Source organism: Schistosoma mansoni (assembly GCF_000237925.1).
Source record: "Schistosoma mansoni, WGS project CABG00000000 data, supercontig 0170, strain Puerto Rico, whole genome shotgun sequence".
Lineage (NCBI taxonomy): Eukaryota > Metazoa > Platyhelminthes > Trematoda > Strigeidida > Schistosomatidae > Schistosoma > Schistosoma mansoni.
Window position 1 is genome coordinate 539,740 of NW_017386057.1, and position 27,873 is coordinate 567,612.

Sequence of the window (27,873 nt, forward strand, 5' to 3'; positions counted from 1 at the left end):
TAGATATCTATATTCATTCAGTTTGTCCATACCTACGTCTGTTTGAAAGTAAAGAAGTAAAAGCATATGAAATCTTCTCTAGAAACTCTGAGAAATATTATCTTTATGTTGAATCATATGAAATTAATGAATATAAAACACACTTATTGTCGAGTAAGCGAGGTAAATAATGAAATTCGCCAGCTTCTCATAGTGTGATTCATTTATTCCACTTGCTATATCTAAGAGTTTCAGTCATTTACTGGTAATAATTCTGTGTAAAATGTCTTCTTTTTTCCTGATACTTTATCTCAATATTTCAAACAAGTAATTGTAATAAAAATAGTTTTTTCACTTGGTACACTACTAATAGTATTTAATTTTTCTCCCAAAGAATTATCCGATCTACTGTATGCACGAGCTAATCTATTATCGAAACAACATGGTCAGTCAATAATTCAAGCTTACTATGATTTGAAAAAAGCATTGCGTTATTGTCCAAATCATTTAGAAAGTTACAATTTATTACATCAACTTGAAATTATATCTTCCAATAAACAAGAAGAAGCTATTGAATTAATGTTGAAAAATCGTTTTTTTGATTCATTACATTCAATCACTATAGCGATTTATGCTCAACCAGAGAATATTTCATTATATTTTGATAAAGGAGCAATTTTAAGGAAACTTGACCGATTAACCGAGTCTCTAGATTGTATTATGCATGGAATAAATTTATTCAATACATGGAATGATACTGATAAGAAGAACTCAGCCGATCTGTACCAATTAGGGAGAAATCAGTTATTTCTTACAATAAACTCTTATGCAATAAAGCTATTAAAACAAGAGAAATATCAAGAATCAAATGAATTGATTCGTCAACTCTTGGAAGTGGATCCTAAAAATTATAGATTATTGATTTTATCTGGTGATTGTCAATATTTCATGAAGAATTATGAAAACTCACTTGAAGAATATGAAAACGCAAAGTCAATAATTAGTAAACAATTGACCGATTCTAACCATTGCATTTGTAATAACAATATGATGAAAATTCCCGAAAGTATTAATTCAATCAATGGAAGAATCTGTTTAACTTGTTACCAGTTAAGTAAAAATAGAATTAAACAAAGTGATTGGTCAAATGCAATAAATTATTTAGATCGCTGTATTTATTTAGCACCATTTCAACCAGAATTTTACATGACACGTGCATTAGTTCATTATCAATCAAACCATACCAAGCATTCATGGAATGATATATTAATTTTCATTTATTTGAATTTAAGTGATTGGGCATTGTTTCAAAGAACAAACGGTAAATGGTCTATATATCCAATGTGGTATCAAACTATTGTACATAATCGATTCCTTAGTCAAGTTAATGAACAAATCGGTCCATTAATTCATCGTCTCACACCAAAATATATTGATTTGGTAAAAGTTGCGAATTCTAAGGAATGTGAATTGTCTTTACTAAGGAATTTACGAAGAATAATTAATGAAAACAAATGTGCTACATGTGAGAGAGCCAGTCATTCTTCAACTACCAAAATTACCTTTCCTACTAATGGTAATCAACAGACGTTAGAAAATCCAATTGATTGGTTGCATAATCATGTGTCGTTTAATTTATTTTCAGAGCCCAGGGATGGCAGTGTTGCTAAAATGCCTTTCGTAAATTCAAATGATATTACTCAGAAAACGTTTACTGATGTATGTGAATATGACTACAAGCAAATCAATGCCAAAATTAAAGAAATTCGTCAGAGGAATTTTCCCAGACAATTCATGCACACGAAATGAGCTCTATTATTCTAAGTGTAACCGAATGCTGTTATGGCTATTTTGGTTGTTGTTTATTTATTCCTCATTTAGTAAAATTATCACTTTGATGTTTCAAGATTTTTGTTTATTTGTATCTCTTTTTCGGTTTACGTCTTATTCAGAGCAAAACAAGTAATTTATTTCTCAATTTTTAGCAGTAAACAGTGAAACGACATCGAAGTTGTTTTGACGAGATAACTGTTGTTAAATAACAAGGTTTTACGAATTATCAATTATGACAAATTAGTAAATACATTGGATCCATGCACAAGAATAGCTGATATTTGTCTGTGAGATATACTCAAGATTATCGTACAGCCTGGATTCCCTTTCCATACCTTCAACCACCTAATATCACAGAAAGAATACTACATTGATGTGCTAATTGAATTGATTGGAATACAGCTTGACCGATTGTATCTCAACACTGGATATATTGCTTGGCTCTACTTGAATACATCTTTTAAGTCTTATTTATCTCGATTAGATTAACAAATAGACAAATATTTACTATGAGCATTCTTTGGAGTGATACGTCATAATATTGAACTCCTTTCTGGACGTCACACTGAACATCTCGTTCATTGGATGAACCCTCTAAATTAAATAAATGGGATGTTCTGGTCACCTGAACTTAAACAGGTCTTCAACAGTTATGAAACAATTCAGAAATAGGTAATTTTTCTGTAAAACTTTGACGAATAACAGGAAGCCGCTGTTCTGGTGAACACTCCAATCATGAAATTGGTCATTTTTAAAATCCACGTATTGGAGTAATGTGACTTTTGTACAGTAATTTTCAGTATTGAGTTTCAGTACATTTTATACTTAAAAATTCATTCAGTACGATATTAGTTTATTTGAACTTCAGTGTAAATTCATCGTACAAACTAACTCACAACGATTTCGCCTTCCATCGACAATCGCTCAGTTACATCAAACTCCGTAATCAATAATCGTTAAATTTGATCACCGTATAATTGAATTCACCCTAATGTAGATAAATCTTCGGGATCTCACCAGGTAAATCTTCCTTATAAATTCGTCTTTTGAAGTAATCGGGTTTAACAGAGTAGAAAGCTGTGGGATCTTGATTCAAATTATTGTTGCCTTCACCGAAAGCGCACCACACTGGTCTGCGCTCCGTGGAGAAACTGTGTTTTCGTGGTTAACATTTGACCACGGAATTCTGTAAAACGTAGGTAATAAGTACTACCGAAATCATCAATAGACTGTTTAATTATCATTACTATAAAGATATATATCATGAAATCATATACTGTATGAGATATCAATAATGATAAAAATTATTTACAAATGTAGTCAAAAATCATTATCTCTAGACAAGCGAAAATCTACCTTCTAGATTCCCACAAAGATTGTTTTTTCGATAATTGCCAAAGTTTGGACCATTCAGTTAATTTCTCCAGTTCATTTCAAAGCTCAAAACTATCACCTATACTTTTTACGGCTGTCCATATATCGACATTGTCGACCGATGGAAGAAATCAGACTTGTAGTGAAAAGGTCCTTATTCCTATCTTCGAAGATGGATTGGGGCGTGAGGCTACTTTTCCAAACACACAAAACCTTTAAAGACCAAACATAAAGTAATGGGAAATATGATACCTATGCGAAATAAGGAAGTGAATAGGCTTTGATGTTCTGACACATACTTCAGTGTTTGCAGTTAACTCTTAACCAACCTAAGTTTTTTCACCAGCTCGCTCCGGAAAACAACTTCCACAAGAATGTCAGTTCGGACAACTTACCGAGCAAGAACATGGCTCTGTTTACACCACCCAAAGCAGAATTAATGACTCGTTCTGTGTTTGATTTTTATTTAATGATGACCAACGCCCTGCCAGTATTCGAAGATGCAACCTGGATGTCACAGATTTAACCAGCTGGAAATGGTGTGTACATGCCCCTGCAGAAATACATTATTATTGTTATCCCGCAGCATTAGATTTCCTCCCAAAATTGTAGCTCATGATTTGCTGAAAGTGTTAATTATATGAGGAGCAGAGCCTGTAAAATTATGAAGGGAAAGAAAATATGACAAGAATGCCTGAGAAACTACCAGAAACAGGCCTCAGGACGCTATGTTCATGAGGAACTGCTTCCTCATGATCTCTTTGGCTATCAAGAGTTCAGTCACGTGTCCAATGACACACTGAAGTTAAAAAGAAAGAGAAATCTAATTCGAGGAATAAAATAATTGAAGTCAGTGAAACGTTAGGAAACCTAACCAATAATTTCAAAAATTACAACTTTTCCATCGTGCAGGAGCACAGGCCACCAACCAGTTTTCACCATCCAACTCTGTCATAGGCAATCCTTTCTAGTTTTCCAGATTTCTATTCACCCTTATGATATCCTCTTCAATTCCCGGCGCAATGTGCTCTTTGGCCTTTCTCTTTTCCTTTTCCCTTTAGGGTTCCAAGTGAGAGCTTGTCTCGTGTTGCAGTTTAATGATTTCTGCAAAGTATGTCTCATCCACCTCCATTGTCTTTTCAAAATTTTCTCTTCATTTGGAAGCTGCTTTGTCTTCTCTCATAGTATGCTGTTGGTGATGGTACCCGGTCAACAGAGATTGCATACATTGAGTAAATAATTGTTTCACAAATACTTGCATTTTTTGACGATGGTTGCAGTAGTTCTCCAAGATTCGCCTCCATACGTTAGAACTGTCTTGATGTTCTTATTGAAGATTCTGGCTTTGATGTCGGCTGACAGTTGTTTCAAGTCTTATATTTCATTCAACCGTAGGAATGCTGGCCTTATTTTGCCAATCCGTGCCCTTATATCTGCATTGGATCCTCTTTGTTCATCGATGACGCTGATCAGGTACGTGAAAGTTCCCATCTCATCCAGAGCTTCTCTATCAAGTGAGATTGGGTTGTTCTTCTCCATGTTGTATTTGAGGATCATGTTTTGTCCCATGTGCAGGTTGGGGCCTACTAATCAAGGGGATCCAGCTACACTGGTTGTTTTGACCTGCATTTCTTGATGTGTATATGATAGAAGGGTGTGATGTTTAAAACACCAGAGGAAATAGATATGGATAGAGTAAGCAGCCGTCTCTGACTCCGGTCCCAACTCGGAATGTGTTTGTTAGCTGTTCTCCGTGCAGCGCAGCTCGTCGTATGAATTCTGGATGATGTTGACAATTTTCTCATGTACACCATAATGTCGAAGGGGGTTCCATAAGGTTCTCCTATCCGCACTGTCATATGCTTTCTCATAGTCAATGTAGTTGATGTATAGTTACGAGTTACATTCAATTGAGTGTTCAACGATAATCCATAGTGTTGCGATTTGGTCTGTGTACGACCGATCCTTAGAAAATCCGTCCTGTTGATCCAAAAGCTAGTTGTCTACTGAATCTTTCATTCGGTTCAGCAACACGCTGTTGACAGTGTTTCCTGATACCGATAGTAGTGTAATGTCTCTGTAGTTTGCACATGTGCTGAAATCTTGATGAGACATTTTTCCTCCCAGTCTGTCGTTACTTGTTCCTCCTCCTTCTCAATCTTCCTGAATAGAATGCGGCGCGTCTTCCAATGACAAACAGTTTATAGCTGCCCTGAAAACACCTTATGACAGTGTACCTGATTATTTTCCATAATCATTCGTGAAGTGCGGTTGTAGACGACATCCATTGTTCGGTATCAAACTGTTTGACTTATCCATGAACTATGGAGTCTATCAACCTGTATGGAGAACATCGCTTGTTACTATTTGGTTCAGAACAGGACTACATAGCCTAAATTGATTGCTCTAGATCCATTGATGTGACCTTTGTCTTATAAGAATTCATAGAGAAAATAACTCACAAATGAATATTCTACCTTTTGCCCGCGACAAGTCTGATGTGCCCTTTTAATCATCAGTTCATGACTAGTCGCTCATGATCCAAATCGCACTTGGAAATTTCCCATCACACTACCCGCAAAGAGATGTTGGTCAGTGATTGGTAGTTCTCTACCGCACTTTCAGTAAAGCATTTAAAGGAATCTCATCAAAATATTTCTTCACTTGGCATACGGGATTCCGTCTTATCCTGGTTCAAATCCTTCTGCAGAACGTTGGCTAATCGTTTCCTTTAGATGTTGCTACTGTTAGACTATGATTATAGCTAGTGTGATTAAAAAAGGAAGTATAATTTGCCCTTTTCTTCTTTGTTCACAGATGACATGTGCTCACTCCTTCAATACTGTAAGCCTTTCGCATTTATTGATAAATTAAAAGTGCATTATTCATTCTCGTATTGCGTCAAAGAAGACTATTTCAGTTGTAATCAAAGAAGACATAAACAAGTTGTACGAATAAATTATGTGGTGAAATCTGTCACTGAATGTTGACAAAAGTGAGTTTATTTACATCGACCACGGCCTTAACCTGATTCTGGTTATACACAAACACATTATGAAACAACCTCAAAATGGACCTGGTATGTAACGTTGACGCGATGCCCCTTTGGAAAATATTTTGAAGAAAAAACGTTATATCTGAACGAATGAACAGCTATCAACTTATATAGATTGCATTTAATAAACAACCCTGCTCGGGATACATATTGTGAACCAGTTTATATTGTAACAAGTAGATCATGCCAGTCTGAACCTTTCTGAGTACACTGAGTAACAGCTGCCTAAAGAAGAAAAGCTCAGAGGTTGCATAATGAATGTTTTAAAAAACACCGAGTCTAGGTTAATATTATGGAGAAAATGTATCATGCTCATCCTTCAAAATGGTATTCTAGTTAATTGCAATCGCAGGCAAAATGACTTGATAAAAATTAGAAGTATTCAAACAAGATTCACTGAGGCTTTTTCGGGCAATTTCAGCAAAAAAGAAACATTACCAATAATGTTAACAACACAAGCTAGAACCTCCCTTGATCAGGTGCATTAAATTAAACCATTCCTTCATCTACAGGCTTATAAGTGATGTTCTTAATCTTCGGAATCCACACTTTTGTACTCTAACAAATCATTTCATATCCTGCGCAAGAGAGAATATTCTATCCATTGAGTCGGGTGCATTATTTCTATTAGTACATCCACGAAGCTTCGTCGTTTCGCCAACTTGTAAGATTGTTTTGGTACCGAAGTTGAATCCTATGTAACGTAGGCTAGACCAAAATATCGTCCGATGAATCCAAACGTGTGTGGTTGGTGAGAAACAATGAAAATATATTGACAATTTGTCGAAGATAGTATCCGAATGAGGTGGTCGATTTATCCATCCTACCAGGACGTATTTTCGCGATTCACTATTCATGATAACCAATATGGAATCTTGGGGATCTCATGAAACCACTACGGACGACAACTGGAAATGGATCAAAGAAGCGCCAACTCCTGGGATACAAGAAGCATCATCATAAGGAATGGATTGCTGTCGAAAACCCAGCGTTAGAGCTGACAAGTGGAAGTACGTGGAAGACCTACCAACGAAAGCGGAAAAAGCTGTAAGAGAAGGAAATATGAAGCAATTATATGACATAACGAGGGAACTAACAGGGAAGTGTAGTGAACCGGAGAGACCGGTAAACGACAAAGAAGGCAAGTCACGACTGAGATCCTAGATAAGAGAAACAGGTTGGTAGAACGATTTTAAGAACTCTGGAATAGACCAGACCCACTGAACCCACCGAAAATAGAGGCAGCATACACAGACATTTCTATAACTATCACCGCACAGAAAATCGAAGAAATCAATGTAGCCATCACACAAATAAACAAAGGGAAAGCATGAGGAGCTGACAACATACCAGCTGAAACATGAAGTTACACATTGAAGAAATTACAAACATTTCCCACATTCTATTCAGAAAGATTTAGAAGGAGAGGGAAAAAGGTCTCATTAAAATACCAAGGAAAGGAGATTTCGGCAGTAGTAAGGACAGAAGGCCCACGACGCATTTTATTCCTTTTCTAGTATGCTTCTGTGGGCGTCCAGTCTTCACTCGAACGAGTCAATTCAAGGTGCGGACACCACTGCTTCGGACAGCAGGCTTCAAGTTTTGGTGACTCGGTGAAAACATTTGTATGTCACGAGTGTTTCGTTCGTTGCTGGCTTTTCTGCTCGCCTGCCACGTCCTCTGAGATGTCCCGATCTAGTGGGAAGAAAAAGAGAGAATAGGTTAGGTCCAAAATCATTTCTCAGTATTCTGTACAGCAAAGTTAGGTCTGCTACTGGTCTGCGATAGGACAGAGTAAAGAGGTCCAGTATTTCAAGCAGCTCTTGACATGGTAAACCCCGGAGTTCTGGTATTGTACGTGTAGTCGCCCTCTGTACGTTTTCTGGGAAATCCGAGCCGCCTTTTAAAAACAGGGGCTTGCAGCCTGAATGCAGTTCTCAAGCTTACTTCTCACTAAGGTCGTGTATTCTCTAATGAACATGGTAGTGTCTAACTTAGAGAATGTCCCTTTTAAAGCTCAGACGGTTATAACTGTTTTAGCTGCGACTTTTGGGCAATAGGCCGCTGTCTTAGGACCATGACTCATTGTCACCCCTAGATCCTTATGAGACATGACCACGGGTACTGGCACTTCCCCTATGCTGCACCTAATAACCTTTGTATCCACAAAGTACATATAGACACTTTGTTGCGTTGGTAGGCACCAGCCACTCTTTAGACCAGTTAATCACATTATTTAATTCTGCCTGAAGAGCACATGAGTCTGTGTCTCCAGTTATTACCCGTCAGATTTTTACATCGTCAGAGTATAATAACATTGGGGACTGTGTTATACTTGAGAGATCATTTACATATAGTATGAAAAGTAAAGGACCTAGGAACCTTGAGGTACTCCATTAAGTACTGGTCTTCAGGTGGAGCACCTCGAATTTACCCTTACTTTCTGTCTACGACCTACTAGGAAATCCTTAAGCCATTTAAAAAGAGGTCCGACAATACCAAGATTTTCTAGCTCCAAGAGTAGTCCATTTGTTGAACTTTGCCAAGTGTTTTGCTGAAGACCATTTTACTGATTTTCCGTTGTCTAGAGCCTTTGTCCAATGCTCCCTTGCTATAAAGAGGTTTGTTGTGTAAGATAAACCTTTTCTGAAACCATGTTGTTCGCTGCTTAACATGTTGTTTATTTCCTTACATACCATTATAGTCTTTTTTATTATTCTTTCCAGTATTTTAACCACGACATTGGTGAGGCTGAAAGGTTTGTAGTTAGATAGAAGTTGTCTTGATCCTGTTCTATGTATAGGAGTGATGATTTCATCCTTCTAGTCCATTGGGTGACATACCTTGATCAAGCGACAGAATGAATATCACAGTCAATGGGGCTGCGATATATTGTACAATAGGTCCCAGGATTTTTGGGTATACTTCGTCTAGTCCTGTTGACTTCTCCGCATCTGAGGTGCTAAGAGCCTTAATACATCGCCTCTACCAAAGTTCACGGTGAGCAGACGGTTTATTGACTTTGTATTTGGGTCTAGTCCTTCGTCTAGATGAGGTTCATGAGTGAAAACAGCAGCAAAATAGTTTGTCATTAGCCTCTGCTCTTTCTTGATCGCCCTTTATTAATTCAGTTCCACTCCCTTCCTCAGTTAGGTTGGGAATACAATGCCGCATCCTTGTTATGTAATTTATGTACGAGAAATGTCTCTTAGGTTGCTTGAGTGCACATTGTGCAAACCCCATCTCATATTTCCTGTGAGATTCCCGGATTTCAATTATTTACTGGTTTCTTACCGATCTGTAGAGTTCCATTGTACTCGCTATGCCGAGGGTGATGGCCACATTTCAACATTTCTTCTTTTGTCTTGGTAAACGTCGAATATTCCGGTCTATCCAGGGATGGTCGTGTTTCCTCTTCTTTAGGACTATCCAAGGTATGTATGGTTGAATTACCCGATTGTTTAACTGCCTGGAATGTGTCCATGCCTCTTGTACTGATGCCCTTGAGTCAATTTCCCGGTTTTCAGCCGATAATGTGGAGTTGATTGCCTCCATACCTGCCTTCCATATATAAGAACGGGCTGGCACAACTGTTTGACAGGCGATCTCATCTCTGAATTTGAATGATATGACTGCATGACCACTTTCCCCTAGTGATGGGAGGAAATTCACTTGATCAACGTCATCACCGTGTGTGAAGACTAAATCCAAAGGAGAAAAAGAATTTCTTAAATCATATCTGGTGGGATCTCTAATGTGTTGAAACGAAGCTAATCCAATAGAGGTTACTAACAGTTTTCAATCGAATGACGTTATCGATGGCCCTACTTCTTAGTTAACCCAGTCCATAAACAGTACATTAAAGTCTCCTTCTACAAGGCTTTTAACCTTATTATATCAGGAACTAAGTTTGCTTAGGAGGAAATCATATACTACACATTCTGTACTGCGATATACTACAACTAATTCAATATCTTGCCATCTACATTTCAGCTGGCAACGCATAAGTTCACTTGTCCCTGAAACATGTGCCACTGTTTCAACTAGTCGTATAGTTAGTGTGCTTTTCGTGTGCATAATAACCACCTCCCCTATGGTTCAATCGATCAGTCCTACTGGATAAAAAACCAGTCAACAGAATTTCATTATATAATATTTCTGACGTTAACCAAGTTTCTGACACAGCGATAACATCTAGCTTTTCTTTATCCAGTGTTAGATCCAAACTAAGGTTTGGTTGAAGTATAATTGTCCGGGTAGTTTATTCACTCGTTATCTCACAGTTGAAATCAAAACAAGGGGATTGGGAAAATAACGGTTTTAAACAAATATCACCACTCAGTTATTCAACCAATAATTGTTCCCTCAATAATCGATCGAGCGCGCCAAAAGAAAAAATGTTATTTCACCCTTTCTGGATAGATCAAGTAAAAATCTGTTCAAAAGATAATAGTTTATTGCTTTATAACACAGTGTTTCCAATTCTGGAAAAGTGCTCCAAGTCACAGCCAAAATGCACAATCCCAGTCAACTCAAGCAACACAATCAAAGGGAGAACAATCGATATGGCCGCCGCCAAGATTAGTTAATAACTAAAAAAAATTAAAACAATTCAGTAGGAAACACAGAAACACAGTGGAGGCAAAAGAAGAATGCGAAAATTACAATGAAATAAAATATTACCATCTCAAACGGCATCAAAAAGACTGACAAAATGTACAACTAGAGAAATCAATAAGAAAAAGTTGCAAATGTATGCATGGAGGGATTTTCACAAACAGTCTTCAAAATGGGTCCTACATCCACCATTGATATGAGCTCTGCCATTTTGTTTCGTAGGCTGCGAGTATTTGTGTAGCATACCTTTAATTACGCAGAGAACTTTCCTTTACCATCTGGAGTGGTTTAAGTATCGCTTCGCTCCGAACTTTAACGAATTGAAAACTTTTAAGAACGAGGTTTTTTCCACCGTTTCCGCTGCGCTAGTTTATTTTCACTTCTGTAGCTTGTCTCCTAATACGACAGGCTAGTCTGAGATCCTCACGGACGTATATTCCGGACCCAATCAGTTTACTTGAGCTTCTTTCTTTAACCGTGGCAAATGTAACCTTCGAGAGTCGGCTTTTCTGAGGACTTTCAGAATCCACCTTTTGTCCTGTTCTATAAAGCTTACAGATGCTAACTCCTGGAACTGTTTATGGGAGAGGCTTGCTTATTCAGGAATTAACATGACCGCGGTCGTGCTCAAATCTAGCCTTTGCTTCCTTATAGGAAGATTCTCTTAACTTATGAAAAATGACAGAACTCTCAGCGTGGTCTGTCTTGACGCGCAGTTCCTAAGACCGCCTCTTCCTTGCACTATGAATTCAATGCAGCGTCAAACCCAGAGGTTACGTTCTCTTTTCTTACCTTTCTTCTCCTAGGTGTGACTGTGAGCCACTCGTTTAACTTATTTTGTCTCTTGATCACTTCCTCTTTACTGCTCAGACTTGGATCTCCTATAGTTTGTATTACATTGATATGTGAATCCCGAACTGAACCCGTAGATTCACATGCCTTAGTACTGTCTATAGGTAGTTTCTTCTTCTCAGAGCGATTCTTCTTTCTCCTTGTAACAACGCCTAAATCCATATGCTTATTTGTTTCCCTGACGAGGTCCACCTTTATGGTCTCATTTAAGTCTAGAAGTGGGCTCATAATAACGCTCTCTATTTCCTCGAAAGCAGAGTTCTTATCATCTGATGCCGTTTTTTTATCAGTGGACAGTTTCCTAGCTATGTTTAGCAACTAGAACCAACAGAGACTCAGTAGAACAACATTATTTACACAACCAACGTGATGATTGCTTGAAGCACCGTTTGTTTGCAGCCGGTGTGAGTCCGGTGCGCATATTGCGATACCACTTAATTCAGTTATCACATTGCCTTCTCTTATTGACCGGGAAATAGCATGCTGGCCTACTACAACGATGTTTCAATCTTGTCATAGTAAAGAAACAATAAAAATTCCGACTTCAGTAGTTACAGAAAGATCTTAACACCTATGGATACAAGCAATGCTTGAAGATATATTCAACGACGACGAATAAGTACCAGTGCCTTTAGTTTTATGTAACTGTACTTGTAAATTATAGATGATTAACTTCTCTATAGAAAAAGTGGCACTCTTTGAAATTACTTCAATTACTTCAATTAAAGCAAAAACACTAGTCGTGATGCGTAATTTAACGATCAACACTATAAAATTTACTTAAAGGAAAAATACCTCTGTGTAGCACATGTAATCAGCAGTCATAAAAAGACGGAGAAGATCTGAAACCACAACACGCAATGTTAATCGAGAACTTCATACCAAGAGAAAACACGGAGTGGAAGACACGAGTCTTTCATTTTCAAAATGAAAATTTGCGAGTTGGGTGAAGTACAGAGGAAAAAGGCAGTTTACAAAATAGTCTTATGAATCATCCTGTAAGCTAAGTGTATGTAGGGCTTGCTCTTCTTCCTCCAAAGAATTTATGCTTGGTCGCCCTGCATTAGAAAGAAAATATAATTTGTTAGAAACGTCATACGTGGCGATTTCAACTCCGTTACAACTGTCTTTTTCGAATAGCGCGGCTGTCAGGCGATCAGATCACAATTTTTCAAACACTTAGTGATAGATTCGCATCTGATATGCCCTCACTTCTCTTATCTTCCAAAAAAAAATTACAAGGAAACTGTAGAAAAAATTCACAACCCCAGAACAAATTACTTATTAGCTGAATATCGATTTCCTCGTCGAATCGTCAACAAGTGGAATTCATTATTTCAACTCGTGATTGAAGTCTCATCTGTTGATGCTTTCAAAAGAAATCTGAATCACCACAGCCAGGGCTAAAACAGGTCACTTAGCCTGCTGTTCTTACCAAACTGAAATTTAAAATGAACTTCTTTGGAAAACTTTTTTTTTTCATATGCTCAAGACTACTAGTAGATATTACAATGAATTATTGTCATGAAATATATACCTAGGTTTTTGCCTGGAGGTATTGGTGATCCACTGCAACCAGACACGGAAGCCCGTTAAGCGAAAGCTTCTTCTATTCCGTCCTCAACCATTTGAACCATTTGAACCATTCACCGGCGCGCGTTTCGACTGTAGGTCGTCTGACGCGTTCAAAAGAGCATTTGCTTATCTCAGGTTTGGTTTGTCAGGTTCCTTGAACCTCAAATTTGTGGTATCATCAGTAGTTGTCTTGTGTTTTCGTTATTAGACATAGGTCTATCACATTCCTTTTATAGAGTTGTTGGCTATTTCCCTGTCATGTAATTCCTTATCTACGATTTCCATACGCGGTACTGTGTAAACAGCACATAGTATACTCACTCTATCAGGAAATTGTGTTGTTTCGAGCTGCAGACAGTCTCCTTCGTGTTCTTATCACATTGGAGGATTTGTTCCCAAGGCGATAACAACCGTGTAATAAAGAAGGACATCACAATAGGTTGGCAAGTATGTGACGTAACGGTAGTGGGTCTTACTGCGGATTAGAAGACCTGGCAATGGAGTCAAAATGGACTCACCAGTCTCCTAAAGTGGGACGGGTTTTTTCATGAGGCTGGGATCGTAGTAACGCTGGCTGAGTTTTAACCACAGTCTGGTCGATGCACAATGTTAGTCTGTTGTAGATGGGTGGCATATAGCTCTTCAGTCGGGCTCGCTAGATTTTAGTGTCTATCTCACCTCGAGTAATTTGTGTTTCGTTGTTTACGTATTTGAGATTAATTTAGTGTACTGTACCCATCCCGTTGTATGATAAGCTCAAATAACTGCAATATTAAGATGTTGAATACGAAGTTCTATATTTTATACACATGGATTCATCAGACCATATACAGAGCGCAAATCGTCTGTAGACCGTGGCATGCACATGTGGTGTATGCTATGATGAGTTTGCTAATACAAAGACCAATTGTGTAACGTGTATAATGAATTAAGCTGAGTCAATCGTACGATACCCATATTAATCCTAATGTCAGGATTTAACACACATTTTTCTGAACCTAACTAGTCGTACATACCTGACGTACCACCTTTTTACAGACTCCTGAATGTCAGTTGTCAGAATGGATTTTGGTTTATGACTTCTGTTTTCTGCCTAGTACACTACACTATAGACCCCAAGGTTGCTCCTTTCATTTGTTGTAGACCGCATAAGATAGTTTCTATTTATTTTTATTATATTTAAACATAAATATTGGTACAAGGAAGCACCAGATAAATATGCGCCACACAAATCTCATTTGATTTGTGTGAGGGCTGTGATACTGCCCAGGTGCCCAGACTGAAGCAGGTGGTTTTCTTAGGGGGCCACACCCCGAGCCTTTGACCTGTAGGTCTAGTCCACAGGGCAGTGGAGCATCGTGAGGAAATGCAGTCCCATGGTAGCCGGTGACCAACAATAGGTTCATACGCCATTCGTTTCATCAGGATACTGGAGCCCATGTGCACCATTGGTTTGGAATCAGGGTTTTCCAACTGCCCTAGGTGGACTTTCCGTGTCCACCAACCGGGTAAAGTGCTGGACATTCGCTTTTCGTCCTCTCAATTTCGTAAACAACACCCCCGCCACGAGAAGGCAGTGAGTAGGACTTCCCTGGCAGAGGCTATAGTTCTTCTATTGAGTTATAGTGAACAGAAAATCAATTTATGCACACAGTCGTGGATTCAATCATGTTCTACTTGATATATTGATTTATCTAAACATCGATTCCAAAACTTAGTACCATGTCAAACTTGAAAGCGTTTTCTCTAAAACTAGCCATTATAGCTTGTAATTTCAGAATCCTTCTTCGCGGGTCGATTACTGACTACTTATTATCTTTTATTCATATAGTTGTTTAAAATATGCTTACTAAGTTTTAGACCTACGTTTTTTCTTTTCTCAGACTCTTTGTTGCGCCGTTTGACCTGGCAGACTGGAATCCCACTCAAGATTATCCCTTCACTTTTTTACCAAGCAAAACTCGTTAACCTGTTGAAACAGTTCTTTCAGCATGTTTTTGAGGCTAGAGAGTTTAGGTCTTATTTTCTTGATACTCAATATCTCGTGGTCGGTAGATCGTGCTAATTTTAAAACATGTGATCAAAGCTCGTAAGTTAAACGATTTTATAGTTTACTTATATTACAGGTTCTGTACTCGACAACGACAAATAAAACCCGGGGAACTTGCGCACTGGTTAGAACCAAGTTCTGTCAAGATAAACCCATATGGAATGACTGCAGTTATTTACACTGGAGATCTAAACCATTCTCTGTCACTGGATATTACCTATAATCAACACTCCATCTTCCATGTACTCATTAATGAATTGACAGATGAGTATAGAAGGTTTCGCGTACCTACAGGAGACGTTTTGCTAAGCGTTCAAAAGGCCCCTGTCAGGTCTGTATTTGCTGAGGATAGTTTAGTGTTGGATGGACAGTCTGGACACAAGGCAGTCGTGTATTATAACCCTTTTCATATCGATTTTTTGCTGAATGATGTTGTTGTAGCATCAGCAAATAAGAGAAGCCTTTTAAATTTTGAACATCAAAGGAAAAAACCTATTATCAGTAAAAATTCAGTATCTCAAAATGACAACCATACGCTACCAAGTGAAAATCATGAGGTTGATATTTCTGCTGTAAAAAGTTCCGAAGATTCTTCAGGAAATACAGGTGTATCAAAAGACTCTACTACCGATGAGGACAAGGAAAATGAAAAACAAGATCATGTAGGTACAGAGCACTCAGCTCCTGAAGAGCAGTCATGGTCAGAATATTTCAAGGAACATCTTGACACAAGACCTCACGGCTTAAACTCCATCTCAATGGATTTCGATTTTCAGGGATTTAGTCATGTCTATGGGATCCCAGAACATGCCGATGGATTCGTCTTGAAATCTACAAGTGACGGCGACCCTTATAGACTCTATAACCTTGATGTATTTGAATATGAGGTCTATAATAAAATGGCCTTATATGGTTCCGTCCCTGTTATGTGGGGGCACAATCAAAACAATACTGTAGGTGTCTTGTGGCTTAATCCGTCGGAAACATGGGTCGATATTGATTACTCAAACTCAAAAAACAGCGGAATATTTTCCGGTTTCTTCTCGAAAAAACCAGAGAAATCTTCAGTACAAACGAGGTGGATGTCTGAGTCCGGCTTAGTAGATTTGTATGTGTTTATGAGTAGTACTCCATCTGATGCAATGCGTTCTTATGCTAGTGTGGTAGGTACCACCAAGTTACCACCCCTGTTTGCAATTGGTTATCATCAGTGTAGATGGAACTACAATGATGAAGCTGATTTACTTTCTGTAGACAAACATTTTGATGAATACGAAATGCCTGTTGATGTTTTGTGGTTAGACATTGAACACACTGATGGTAAGCGTTATTTTACTTGGGATAGAACCAAATTTCCAAATCCAAAAGAAATGGTTGATAAACTGAACGTTAAAGGTCGAAAGCTCGTTACTGTTGTTGATCCTCATATTAAACGTGACCCGAATTGGCCTTTATTCAGGTAATTTTACCACTTTTTACCATTTCATGAAAACTGTCTATGTATGATTCCTTTAAACACAAAGTTCTGTGGGTAAATTTCCCCCACTACAATGGAGATTTTACTGAATCTTTGACAGAATTGCTTTCTCGCTAATTAGGTGATAAAAACTGTCAAATCTCAAGTGTGTAATTATGTCAAAACAATTGCATCCGAGAATTGCAGATAGGGAAGAAGTTTTTAGTCCTGTTACAAAGATTTTGTTTATGTCTATCTGAGACGTTTATAAACTCCATGGTGTCTGTGATGGCCCTCTTGATATTGCATATATAAAACCTACTTTATAATATATCAAACATTTTCTTAGACATTGATATCTGAAACAATACTGGCTAGTTTATTTTCAGTTTCCTGTCTTGATCCTATATTAATTAACTTTGCTACAGTCCTACAGTTTATTTAAATTCATATTTTTGACTCATGGTTCTGGAAACATGTTTAGTAGTCAAACTGTCATACATTATTGTTAGATGATATTGAAATGGTTCCACAAAGGGTATTGAACATATAGGAAGTTTCTCAAGCATCTAAGTTATCGTTCTCTCAAAGAGAGATAATAATAAGTGAAAATTTTTAGGTAAAGAAACCTGTAAGTGTAGTCGTTAGTCATATTTTGGACACGGATGTTGGTGCAAATAATAAAATAAAAGAAAAACTCACCAAGTACTGTCATCTGATATTAATTTTGTATGGAACTAGTTTATATCCAGAAACTAAATTAACCCATTCTTCCAACCCGTTTGCATAAATGAAGCTACCAGTAAATTATCTGGCATTAGAGTGGATGTATTAATCAGTGTTAAACATTTCTTTGTATTGCGAACATAAACGCATCATTCTGACGAATAATTTTTTAATTAATAGAAACCTCTTCGTTTAATCTTTTCTTAGTAATTCCCAAAATAATGGGATTTTCGTCAAAACTAGAGATGGGACCGAATTTGATGGTTGGTGTTGGCCTGGATCTAGTGCGTGGCCTGATTTCACTGATAAATCTGTTCAGCAGTGGTGGTCAAATCTATTCCTTACTTATGAGCCTGTTTGCAAAGATTCCATGTTTACCTGGAATGATATGGGTGAACCATCAGTTTTTAATGGCCCTGAAGTTACTATGCATAAAGTAAGGAGGCCACTCTAGTTTGTGTACTATTGTCTTTAACCTTGGCCACGGCTTGCACAAACTGGAATATGTGTTGTAAATATTTACCTATTCTCTTTAATACTGTTTTTACTTCGTATATTGTAGGACATCTATATAGGTCATTGCTCAGACATGGGTTGGAGTCTCTGTCTGAATAGGTTGGATTTGTAATTAAGATCAAGTATCACTTTGAATTCGGTTTAAGCCATAGCTTTAAATATTTTCCAGAATTAAGATGACAATAGTTTCATAACTAGTTGAATTGTGTAAAAATGTGAACTGATGATATTTTCGTACTAGAATGAGGACATCGCCGTATTCATCTTTTGAAATGTCCCACATGATTTATGTGAAAACAGTTTAGGTATATCTTATAGTTTAATCAACTGACTACCGCCACACTATAGAACTTATCAAAGAGTGAGATAAGTAGTAAGTAAATAACAGTAAAGTAGTCGTTTGATTCACCACTACTACAAGTTGTAAGGGTTAAAGGAAGCCTAAAAACTCCCTAATTAAATCTTGTCAAAACTCAAACCATCATAACTCATGAAACCTCCTAAATAAGTGGTAGACAAGGCCAACTGATTAGTCTTCTGCTGTCGAGATACATGATGACACAAACCGTCTTGGGGACATTAAATTCAAAGAGAAAGAAACACATCTTGTACAGTATCGCAACGTCACTTGAGACGTTTAAAGGTTCACCCCTCTCATAAGCTATCAGTAACCAAATGTATACCTTCTGTGTACATCACATCGTTGAAACGCTTTAGGTAAATAAATACCTGAGAAATCAGGCAAAAGTTGCTCATACAAGGATGTTCACAAAGTTATGTTGAAATGTGGATAGTGGACATCTTCGACAGAGCAGTGACTTAGTGGTCAAAGCACCTGACTTCCAAATATTATATAGCTGGTTCCAGCTTTGGTCTAACTACTTTAGTCTCAAAAGTCAACTTTTATACAAACTGTAACTTGAAGCTGAGTGTATGAAAGTGCACTCGAAAGAACAGTGAAATCAACTATCAAAGAATTGACGGACACTACTTAATCCTACAAAGTTCTCTGGTAAAGAGCTTTAAGCAAAGTGCACGCCATTTATAATGACGAAAACGTTTTATAGAGCCTCTTGACTGACAAAGTTTGATGGTAACGTCAAGTTAAATGATTCGTCAACAGCTGTCAATGATGGAAAACTCGAAAATAACGCAAATCCATCTTTTGTGGGCATTCCATTGTTAATTTGTGAACAGTATTAAATTTAGGATGAAGAGGTTAGGTTTCACAGGTATAGACCATAACTGCTCTCAATAAAGCGTTGTAAGCCCAACCTTTAACAGCCAGACTAACATCAGAATGGCACCAAAGACGACCCAGATAGGCACAAGCTGTCTTGGTTTTTACTGTTTATAGATTGATCTCATCTACAGAGCAACCACATGCACTTAAAAAACAACTCAGATACACGAACTTTTTAACTATGTGCAACCGCTCATCACAACAGTAAATTCATACGCCGCTTGTTCCCTCAAGATCCTGAAGTCCATGTGCACCATTAGTTTGGAATCAGGGTTTTCCAAATCTCCTAGGTGAATTCGTGCCCCCAAATGACCTGGTACGTCCGAGAGTGGGGAGAGTCCACTCTCCCTCTCGAAATGCTCTCACACGGCCACGCGAATATATAGCCTCTGCCAGGGAAGTCCTACTCACTGCCTTCTCGTGGCGGGGGTGTTGTTTACGAAATTGAGAGGACGAAAAGTGAATGTCCAGCACTTTACCCGGTTGGTGGACACGGAAAGTCCACCTAGGGCAGTTGGAAAACCCTGATTCCAAACCAATGGTGCACATGGGCTCCAGTTCCCTGAGGGAACAAATGGCGTATGAATCAATCGTTGGTCACCGGCTACCATGGGACTGTATCTCCTCACGATGCTCCACTGCCTTGTGGATCAGATCTTCAGGTCAAAGGCTCGGGGTGTGGCCCCCTAAGAAAACCACCTGCTTCAGTTTGGGCATCTGGGCAATATCATAGCCCTCACACAAATTAAATGAGATTTGTGTGGCGCATATTTATCTGGTGCCTCTTTGTACCCATATTTATGTGTTTAGATAAATATAAATAACCCTCCGTATCCATCAACCCTGTTAAAGCACCGGACATTCGTCCTCTCAACTTCGTAAAAACATCATGGCGAGAAGGCAGTGAGTAGGACATCCTTGACAGTAGCTGTATACGCGTGAGAGCATTTCGAGAGAGAGATTTGACTCTTCCCACCCTCGGCCGTACCAGGGCATTTGGGGGCTTTGCTGTACTAAATTCTCATTCCTTCCATATTAGGAGTGCAAGGGATGGCTTAGAAAACAGGGGTAGGTTGATGCCATTCAATCATCCGTATTTTTAAAACATTACCTTACCATAATGAAACCACTGAGTGAACAATATTGATGTCATATGTAGATTATTAGGTAGAAGTGGTTGATCAAACTAGTAACTCTCCCCTAAATGAGGTGTATGAAAGATTTGTTACTCCCAAATTAGCGCGCCTTGCTGATCACCATTGAAACAGGTTGGAAAAATCTAAAGATTGTCATTTTAGGATCTAACATCAACCGATAAAGCCAATAACCCTTTGTCCCAGTAGCGTGAGCAAGGGAAAGTCTTGTGATAGTTGGAACATTAGTATTTTGCAATCCGAATTCCGAGATATTTGCTTAATATTTGTCACAGCAGTGTAAGTCTTTTGATTACTTATCTCTCCTAATGTTTTGAACATATTAATGTTCTTAACGTTTTATCTCTCGATTTTATTCACTCCTTTAAAACTACTACTGTTCGATTCCCCACAACTTTTGATATTATTCTCACCCTCTTCAATTGCATATGATCGTGTTGATGTGGAATGTAGTGACTAAGAGTGATAAACATATTTCAGGTTTCGCGTTATTTGTGTTTTTTTGTTAAATAACTTATAATCATAAAGCAGACATAAGTTTAGAACAGCCGCTAAATAACGTCTACATTAAAAATTCACTAAACAGTCGGTTGAAGTGCGAACTAATTATCAGCTTCATTTTATAAAGTCGAAAATCCCTTTGTTTAATTGTTTGCTAATTTTTCTTGTTACATGTTTCCATTTTTGCTTGAAGGATGCCAAGCATGCAGGTGATTGGGAGCATCGTGATATACATAACTTATATGGGTTATACGTGCATAAGTCAACTTGGGATGGACTCATGTTGAGGTCGAACGGCGTAGAACGTCCTTTTGTGTTGACCCGTGCGTTTTTTGTTGGTTCACAACAGACAGCAGCTGTTTGGACCGGAGACAATACTGCTGATTGGTCACACTTAAAGGTAATTTTTTGATATTAACACTTATTTTCACTGAAAGAGTTCGTTAACTGTGTGGATCATACGTAAATAATTATGATGTGTGCTTGATTTAGTTTCATATATTGTCCTATGTAATCATAATGACCACGGTTTTTAGATCAGCCGTTAAAAGTTGTTTTCTTATTTAGGATTATGGTCATTCATTCAACAAAGGATGTATTGGTACGGTTTATGAAACTAGTATTAAGAGATAAAAGGAAACGGTTATTTTTTACACATTTTTCAGACAGTTACTCCTAAATTTTCACGTTAGGTTTGATGATATATTTTATGATTAATGTTTATTTAAAATAACATCTATTAACAAAAAATTTTCGGACCATACAATTCCAAGTGAAATCTGTGTTTGTACGTGCACACTACCCCGTGAACAATTCAAATCCGAGGAGTATATAAACTGCAGTTCCCCTTGCATTAAGACCTTAGATACTGTGTTAAAATATTTGGCGTTTTGTTTTTACAAAGTTTCCACAACTTTAAATCCTTAAGGTTAAGTACTTTCACAGGAATTGGTTGTTCCCGGTAAAGACTGATTGAACAACTAATTGTGGTCAATATATTGAACAAATCTCCGGTGTAACTTGACCCACCTGATATGTAGGAAACCCTTTGAACGGTTTTGATTGGTTTCAACGATGGTTAAAAACTTTGGGTGACATAACTCAGTATCGTTCGTAATGGCGCTGGTGCATTCCCTCTCTGTCTCCCCATCGATTCTAAGTTTCTAATTTACCTCATAGACTTTTTTATTCCACTGATCCATGTTATCTTCTCCAATCATATCTTCGGTGCCTTTTTTCCCACCACTAGTACTGTTACTACATGTACTAATTTGGGATGTGCTTTGGCAATTTCATCTCGCTGTGCTAATAAAGTACGGCGACTTGAACCGATATACACATGTTCTCAGGTTCTACGTTACGTATGACTGATTGATTGAATCGGTTTTAAGTAAGTAAGTAGAAATACAACGCAAATCATAACCAATTCATCGTTTTAGATCATTTTGTTAAGTTTAAAGGATACTAATAGTGGTTTCAGCGTTAAACTTACTAACCTTATTATTTTATGGATATAGCTACCGACATTTTATCACAACAGTTCCTGAGACATGTTGACAGTTGTTACTTGTTTTAGAAACTATAGATTATGTATTACGCACTTGGTTACTATGCATGGTATTTCTCGCTACTCTAGGTTTCAACTTCTATGCTTCTCAGCATATCGATCGTGGGGATAACTCTATGTGGAGCTGACGTGGGAGGTTTTTTCGGCAATCCAGATTCTGAGTTATTGACAAGATGGTATCAGGCGGCTGCTTATCAACCATTCTTCAGAGCTCATGCACACATAGATAGCAAACGTCGTGAACCTTGGTTAGTGGCCTCGGAATATATTGATCCCATTCGGTAAGTGCAGTATTCCTCGCGGTTTATTACAATGACTTCTTTGCACGAAGAATATGAGGCGTGCTTCGTGTGGAAACGATAACATTGATCAGCCGTCCAGAATAAAGTAGCTGGAGTAGGTTTTAAATTTATCGAAACCATTCACTTGCACTTTTATCGTTGTATTTGGGGGGAGTAAGATTATTCTGGTGAAAAATGTGGTTAGTTTCCCAAGTCTTTTAAGAACGCAAAAACAGTAATTCAGCTAACAGGTCAAAGTATACCAATGAACCGGGAAAAACACGAGAGAAAAAAACTGAATCCTAAAAAAATAGTTGTCCGGAATATATATCAAAAAGTGTTTAAGCCACTCCATTCAACTTTATTTCATACCATCCGAAATCCTATATCTTCTGGCTCATACACCCAAATGATCTCATTGTTTTTCGAATGTACCCACTCTAAATGGTTCGTTTTGTTAACCGATGATACCTACTTAAGGTCTAATTGACGCAAAGTTGAGATACTGTAAGTTTTAGCATATAGTTCGAGATTTCTAGAGATAACACATGCCGTTACGAAAGATTCCATTTCCAGCGCAATTTGTATTTCGTAAGTTTCACGGTTTTACAACTGAACTCTGACTTTTTTAGGCCATTGAGTATTGAACAGAAACTTATTGTCATGTTTCAATACATTCGTCATTATGACCCCACCCTTAGACTGTCACCAATTTTCAACCGTTCACTTTGCACAGAAACTGTCACCAGTTACTGGTATTATCTCAAGAATTAAATATTCTCAGTTTCCATCGAATAGATTCGCTTAACAGTTCCTCCTGGCTGTTGACTAAGGTACGATCACGAAATGGAGTCCATTCTATTGAAAACCAGCGTGTCTTAATTGATTCCATTTTTCGGTAAATTAAAGACACTGGAGTACTTTGTTATTATCACACAAAGGTTTTATTATGGTTGAAATGTCATTTAGTTTAACGGTTAAATCATTTGCCTCTATAATATCGTTTTCATGATATTATCCATTATAGGCTCATTAGGGTAAACAATCCAGCTTTTTTATTCTTGGACGTTCGGATCATGTAATTAACTCACGTAATGAATATAGTACACAACGTAGCGCACAAACGTAATTTACTTAGTTTAAATGATTAAAACAAAGTGAGGAAAATTCATTGAGGTTCTTAATGCTTCCTTCCGGTGTAGAATATGTTTAACGAGATTTTTCCGGCTAATTATTTCACGGTCATTACTTTTTGACCGTATCATTGGGAATGCTTTTACAAAAAATTCTTGGTTTAAGTGGTCTCCACATTTATTGCATTGTAGCTGATGATGACAGATAAAAACTAACCCGACTAAAAGAAATTCGAACTTAGAGTAGGGTTTGCAGCGAATTTTGAATGTCTTATCATTATGGTCCAAGCACTCAGGATAATATTAAAGCAACTATGCTTTAAATTTATTAGTCAAACTCATCGCCGTATCAATCAACAATTTTTCATACCCTCCCTCTTTGCATCCCTTGAACTTGTAGCTCAATAATAATAATTTTAAAAACGATATAATGTGATTACTGTTTTAAGATGGATATTGTTATAAACTGTAGGATACTTGTTATAACAGTCCTTTCACTTTTTACACGTGTGTGGGACGTTAATTTACCTTAGATGAATATCTACACTAGATTCCCTCCCAGTGTCTATTCTACAGGACTTCAACACAATTCAGATCAAGAACACGAGGTTAGCCTGACTAGAACGTCAATATATTTCCACACCAAAATCCGACAACAAGGAACAGTCAATACATAATAAGGATAGGGGAATATATATAACACATATAACACTTGTCATCCTATCTAATGTCTGACTCAGCAAAACAACCAATCATTATCATTCTCGCCCACACATCAGATACAGAAGCTAATAATTTGTTCATTGATTGGTATTTTAATGATGATAAGCTATCGTCATTACCCTATCACTAGTTTAAGTCCGAGTCCGGACATGGTTACAACTTTGAATAGTTTGTTTCTCATATATGGCAGAAACCGTGTGCACTTAAACATATATTTTGAATATATGTTAATTGTTGAAATACTCCTTTGTCTAGCTAAATATTTGTCAACTCATGTGATAACAAAATGATCGGTCTTATTTCACAGAAAAGCAATACAAGCTCGCTATCATTTACTTCCATATTGGTATACATTATTTGCTCGTGCGGAGGCGAACGGTCAACCAGTTATGGCACCAATGTGGTTTCATTTTCCTAAAGATGTGAATACGTTTGATTTGGATGATCAATATATGGTTGGAGAAGCTGTGCTTGTGCGTCCTGTAACTGATCAAGGTGCTAGCTCTGTGCAATTGTATTTTCCAAAGGGAACATGGTATCATTATCCATCACTTGAGGTAAATGATCATTTGTATGGGATTTTCGATAGTTTTGCTTCACAACTAATGTCTAACATAAAAATAAGGGTAAATCCTACATAAAAATCTAAACTTTTTATTTATAACTCTATGAAAAGAAGAGAATATTAAAAGAACAGTTTGTCTCTGATTATATTGATAATCAAAAAGATTCATTGAGTAATGTCCAGACTCGTTGGAAAAAATAGAATGATTTTATTTATTGAGTTCAACAGACAAGCTCATGAATGTTTCATTTTCTATAATGCTGTTATAATTATCAAGAGCTGCCTTAAACTTGTTTTGCACTATTTATCCAGACTTCAAGTATAATTCACAAGGTGTTCTAGTTTTAACATTCTATCCTTAAAACAATCGATCCAAGTGACAAGCTGGAGCTCATTAGTTCGATTTTTGTCCTAATTTTAAGAAAATAGTTAATGTTGTTAAATGTGTGTATCATGTAATTTTACAGAACAGTAATGTAAAAACTACATGGTTTTAACTCAAAATTAGTTTTTTTGAGTATGAGATTTGTTATTATTGAATCCTTAATTTCAATTATACGGATGATCATACAAACAAAGTGATTGATTGGAAGATGAAATGTTACAGTTCAAAATTGAGTATGGTTATCATTTTTCAAAGTAAAAGCTTCCTATATATAGCGAATATCAAAAAGTGTTTTGTATTTTCGGCGTCACGTTTATTTTTACTTTTAACTGTCGTGATTAGTTTGTATCATACTGGTATAATGTTTAATTCGCTTGTGGTTATTTGGCCAGATATATGCGTATCTCTTCGAAATGTGATGTACCCTATAATTATCTAATCGATAGTACTACTGATGAATTTAGTAAACGGGTCTATTTAAATAAAAGGTGTATTCTAGACTGACATTTCTCTTACTTCTTGTCCACTTTACTTTATAAAGAACATGTATAATACTTCAAAAACATGATATTTCTTAGTTTTGTACTCACAAAGTTACCATATTTTTCTGAAATGTTCTCTAATTGCAGCAGGGGGTTAAAGAAAATCAATTCCGTTCGCGTTTTAGAAGAATCTATACTATTTGCTTTGTACTATTCGAACTTGTGTTAATTTAATTCGTTCGTTTATTTACTCTGAAGAAGTGGCCTGCATTAAGTCACGAAACGTCAGAAATACAATTTTATTACTCATTAGGATATAACAAAAATATATTTATTATTAACTTTCTACCCAAAGCAGTGATACCTAAATATTATCAGTTAAGGTTTATAATGCCTCCAGAAAACATATGAATGTGTTTTGATGTTTTTGAAATAAAATCTTACTTGTCTATAACTGTTATTTAATATAATAATGCCATAAAGCTTACGCTTGACTAATTGTTAAGTCAAGGAATTATGTTTATTTTCTTATCATAAACTGTTCTGGTCTATTCGATAAAGTCTATATTTGTTATCAATGGAAAAAGTCGCATGAGATTCCTATATTTAATTGTAGGTATTTGCTGGTGGACAGTGGATACAGTATCCAGTAACAATAAATTCCATACCTGTATTTTATCGAGGCGGTTGGATTATACCACGAAAAGAGCGTATACGTCGTTCATCATGGCTTATGCGTGGTGATCCCTATACGTTTGTTGTTTTTTTGGACCCTCAGGAGCCTGATGCTGTTGGTTATATATACATAGATGATTTCCATTCAACTTCTAAATCAAATGCCCAGTTTTTCAAAATTATTTACCAACGAGTTGTCGACCCAACGGGTGCAGGTGTGCATGGTGGACGATTGCGCTTACAACGTTTACCATTACCAGGTGAAACTTCCATAGTACTACCTAAAGATGATGTTTTAATACCGAAAATTGAACGTTTTGTTATTGTTGGGTTCAATAGTCCCTTGGAAAGAGTTACTGTGATCGATGCCCATAAACCACGAAGAAATTTAGGGTTTTCCGTTACTCCGTCCTCTGTTTTTTCTGCTGGTTTCAAACACACACCATCCATTGTTGTTGTTCGTAAACCTGATCTTTCTTTAAATGATGAGTGGGAAGTGCATTTTGTCACAGGTAAAGAATCCAGGGATGATTTATAAATGATAGTTAACATCAGTTCCATTTGTTCAACATGGTACTCTCATGTGTATATGATTTGGCTTCAAGTTATTTTATTTTCTAAAATACTTGACCAGTTTTAATTTTTACATCATTTTTCTCCATCTCTTCAAATGTAATGTGTACTCTTGCTTGTCTGTTTGTCTTCTTTTCACTCTTCATGTCTTCGTCTCGGATTTTTCCTATTTTCTCATTCTCAGTTCCCTTTTTCTATTTTGTCATTGTTCTGTGTTTGAGTGTAAACAAAGGATTTTTCATTGCTTTTAAATACGTTTTTATTTTAAAAAGTAAATTTGTTTAGTTGAGACAGAAATTTTTTTAAAATTTATAATTGGATCGTCAAAAGACTTAAGTTTATATTTATATAAATGGTTTAGCTATTTACCTCAAGACGTTATTGTAAAATATACTCATTTGTCTAAACTCTGTGATTAAAAATGTTAAGTAACACTGAGTTGAACACGAATCCCAGTGAATAATCACGAGGATATGATGGCTTGTTAAATCTTATATTAGCACTGAGTTTAAAAGAATGCCTCAACGAATTTATCTTAAATATAGGCTTATCTCCAAA

General features: G+C 37.0%; 2 protein-coding genes across 2 annotated transcripts in view; both read left to right on the forward strand.

The window, feature by feature from the left end:
• Smp_132440.1 (hypothetical protein) overlaps positions 1–2,664 on the forward strand; it is a gene marked incomplete at both ends in the record, with an annotated part of 6,510 nt that extends 3,846 nt beyond the window's left edge. The window contains 2 exons of the mRNA XM_018796887.1: positions 701–1,747; positions 2,627–2,664. Coding sequence (XP_018646856.1) covers positions 701–1,747; positions 2,627–2,664 — 1,085 coding nt within the window. The remainder of the gene's footprint in view (positions 1–700; positions 1,748–2,626) is intronic.
• Positions 2,665–13,373: 10,709 nt separating this feature from the next.
• On the forward strand, positions 13,374–27,607 carry Smp_018760 (neutral alpha-glucosidase ab precursor (glucosidase II alpha subunit) (alpha glucosidase 2),putative). Its single transcript, XM_018796909.1, has 8 exons — positions 13,374–13,420; positions 15,169–15,374; positions 15,412–16,794; positions 17,725–17,953; positions 21,125–21,331; positions 22,568–22,779; positions 24,943–25,192; positions 26,684–27,607. The coding sequence occupies exons 2-8, from the start codon at positions 15,277–15,279 to the stop codon at positions 27,278–27,280; spliced, it is 2,976 nt and encodes a 991-aa protein (XP_018646857.1). The 5' UTR covers positions 13,374–13,420; positions 15,169–15,276; the 3' UTR covers positions 27,281–27,607.
• Positions 27,608–27,873: the final 266 nt, after the last annotated feature.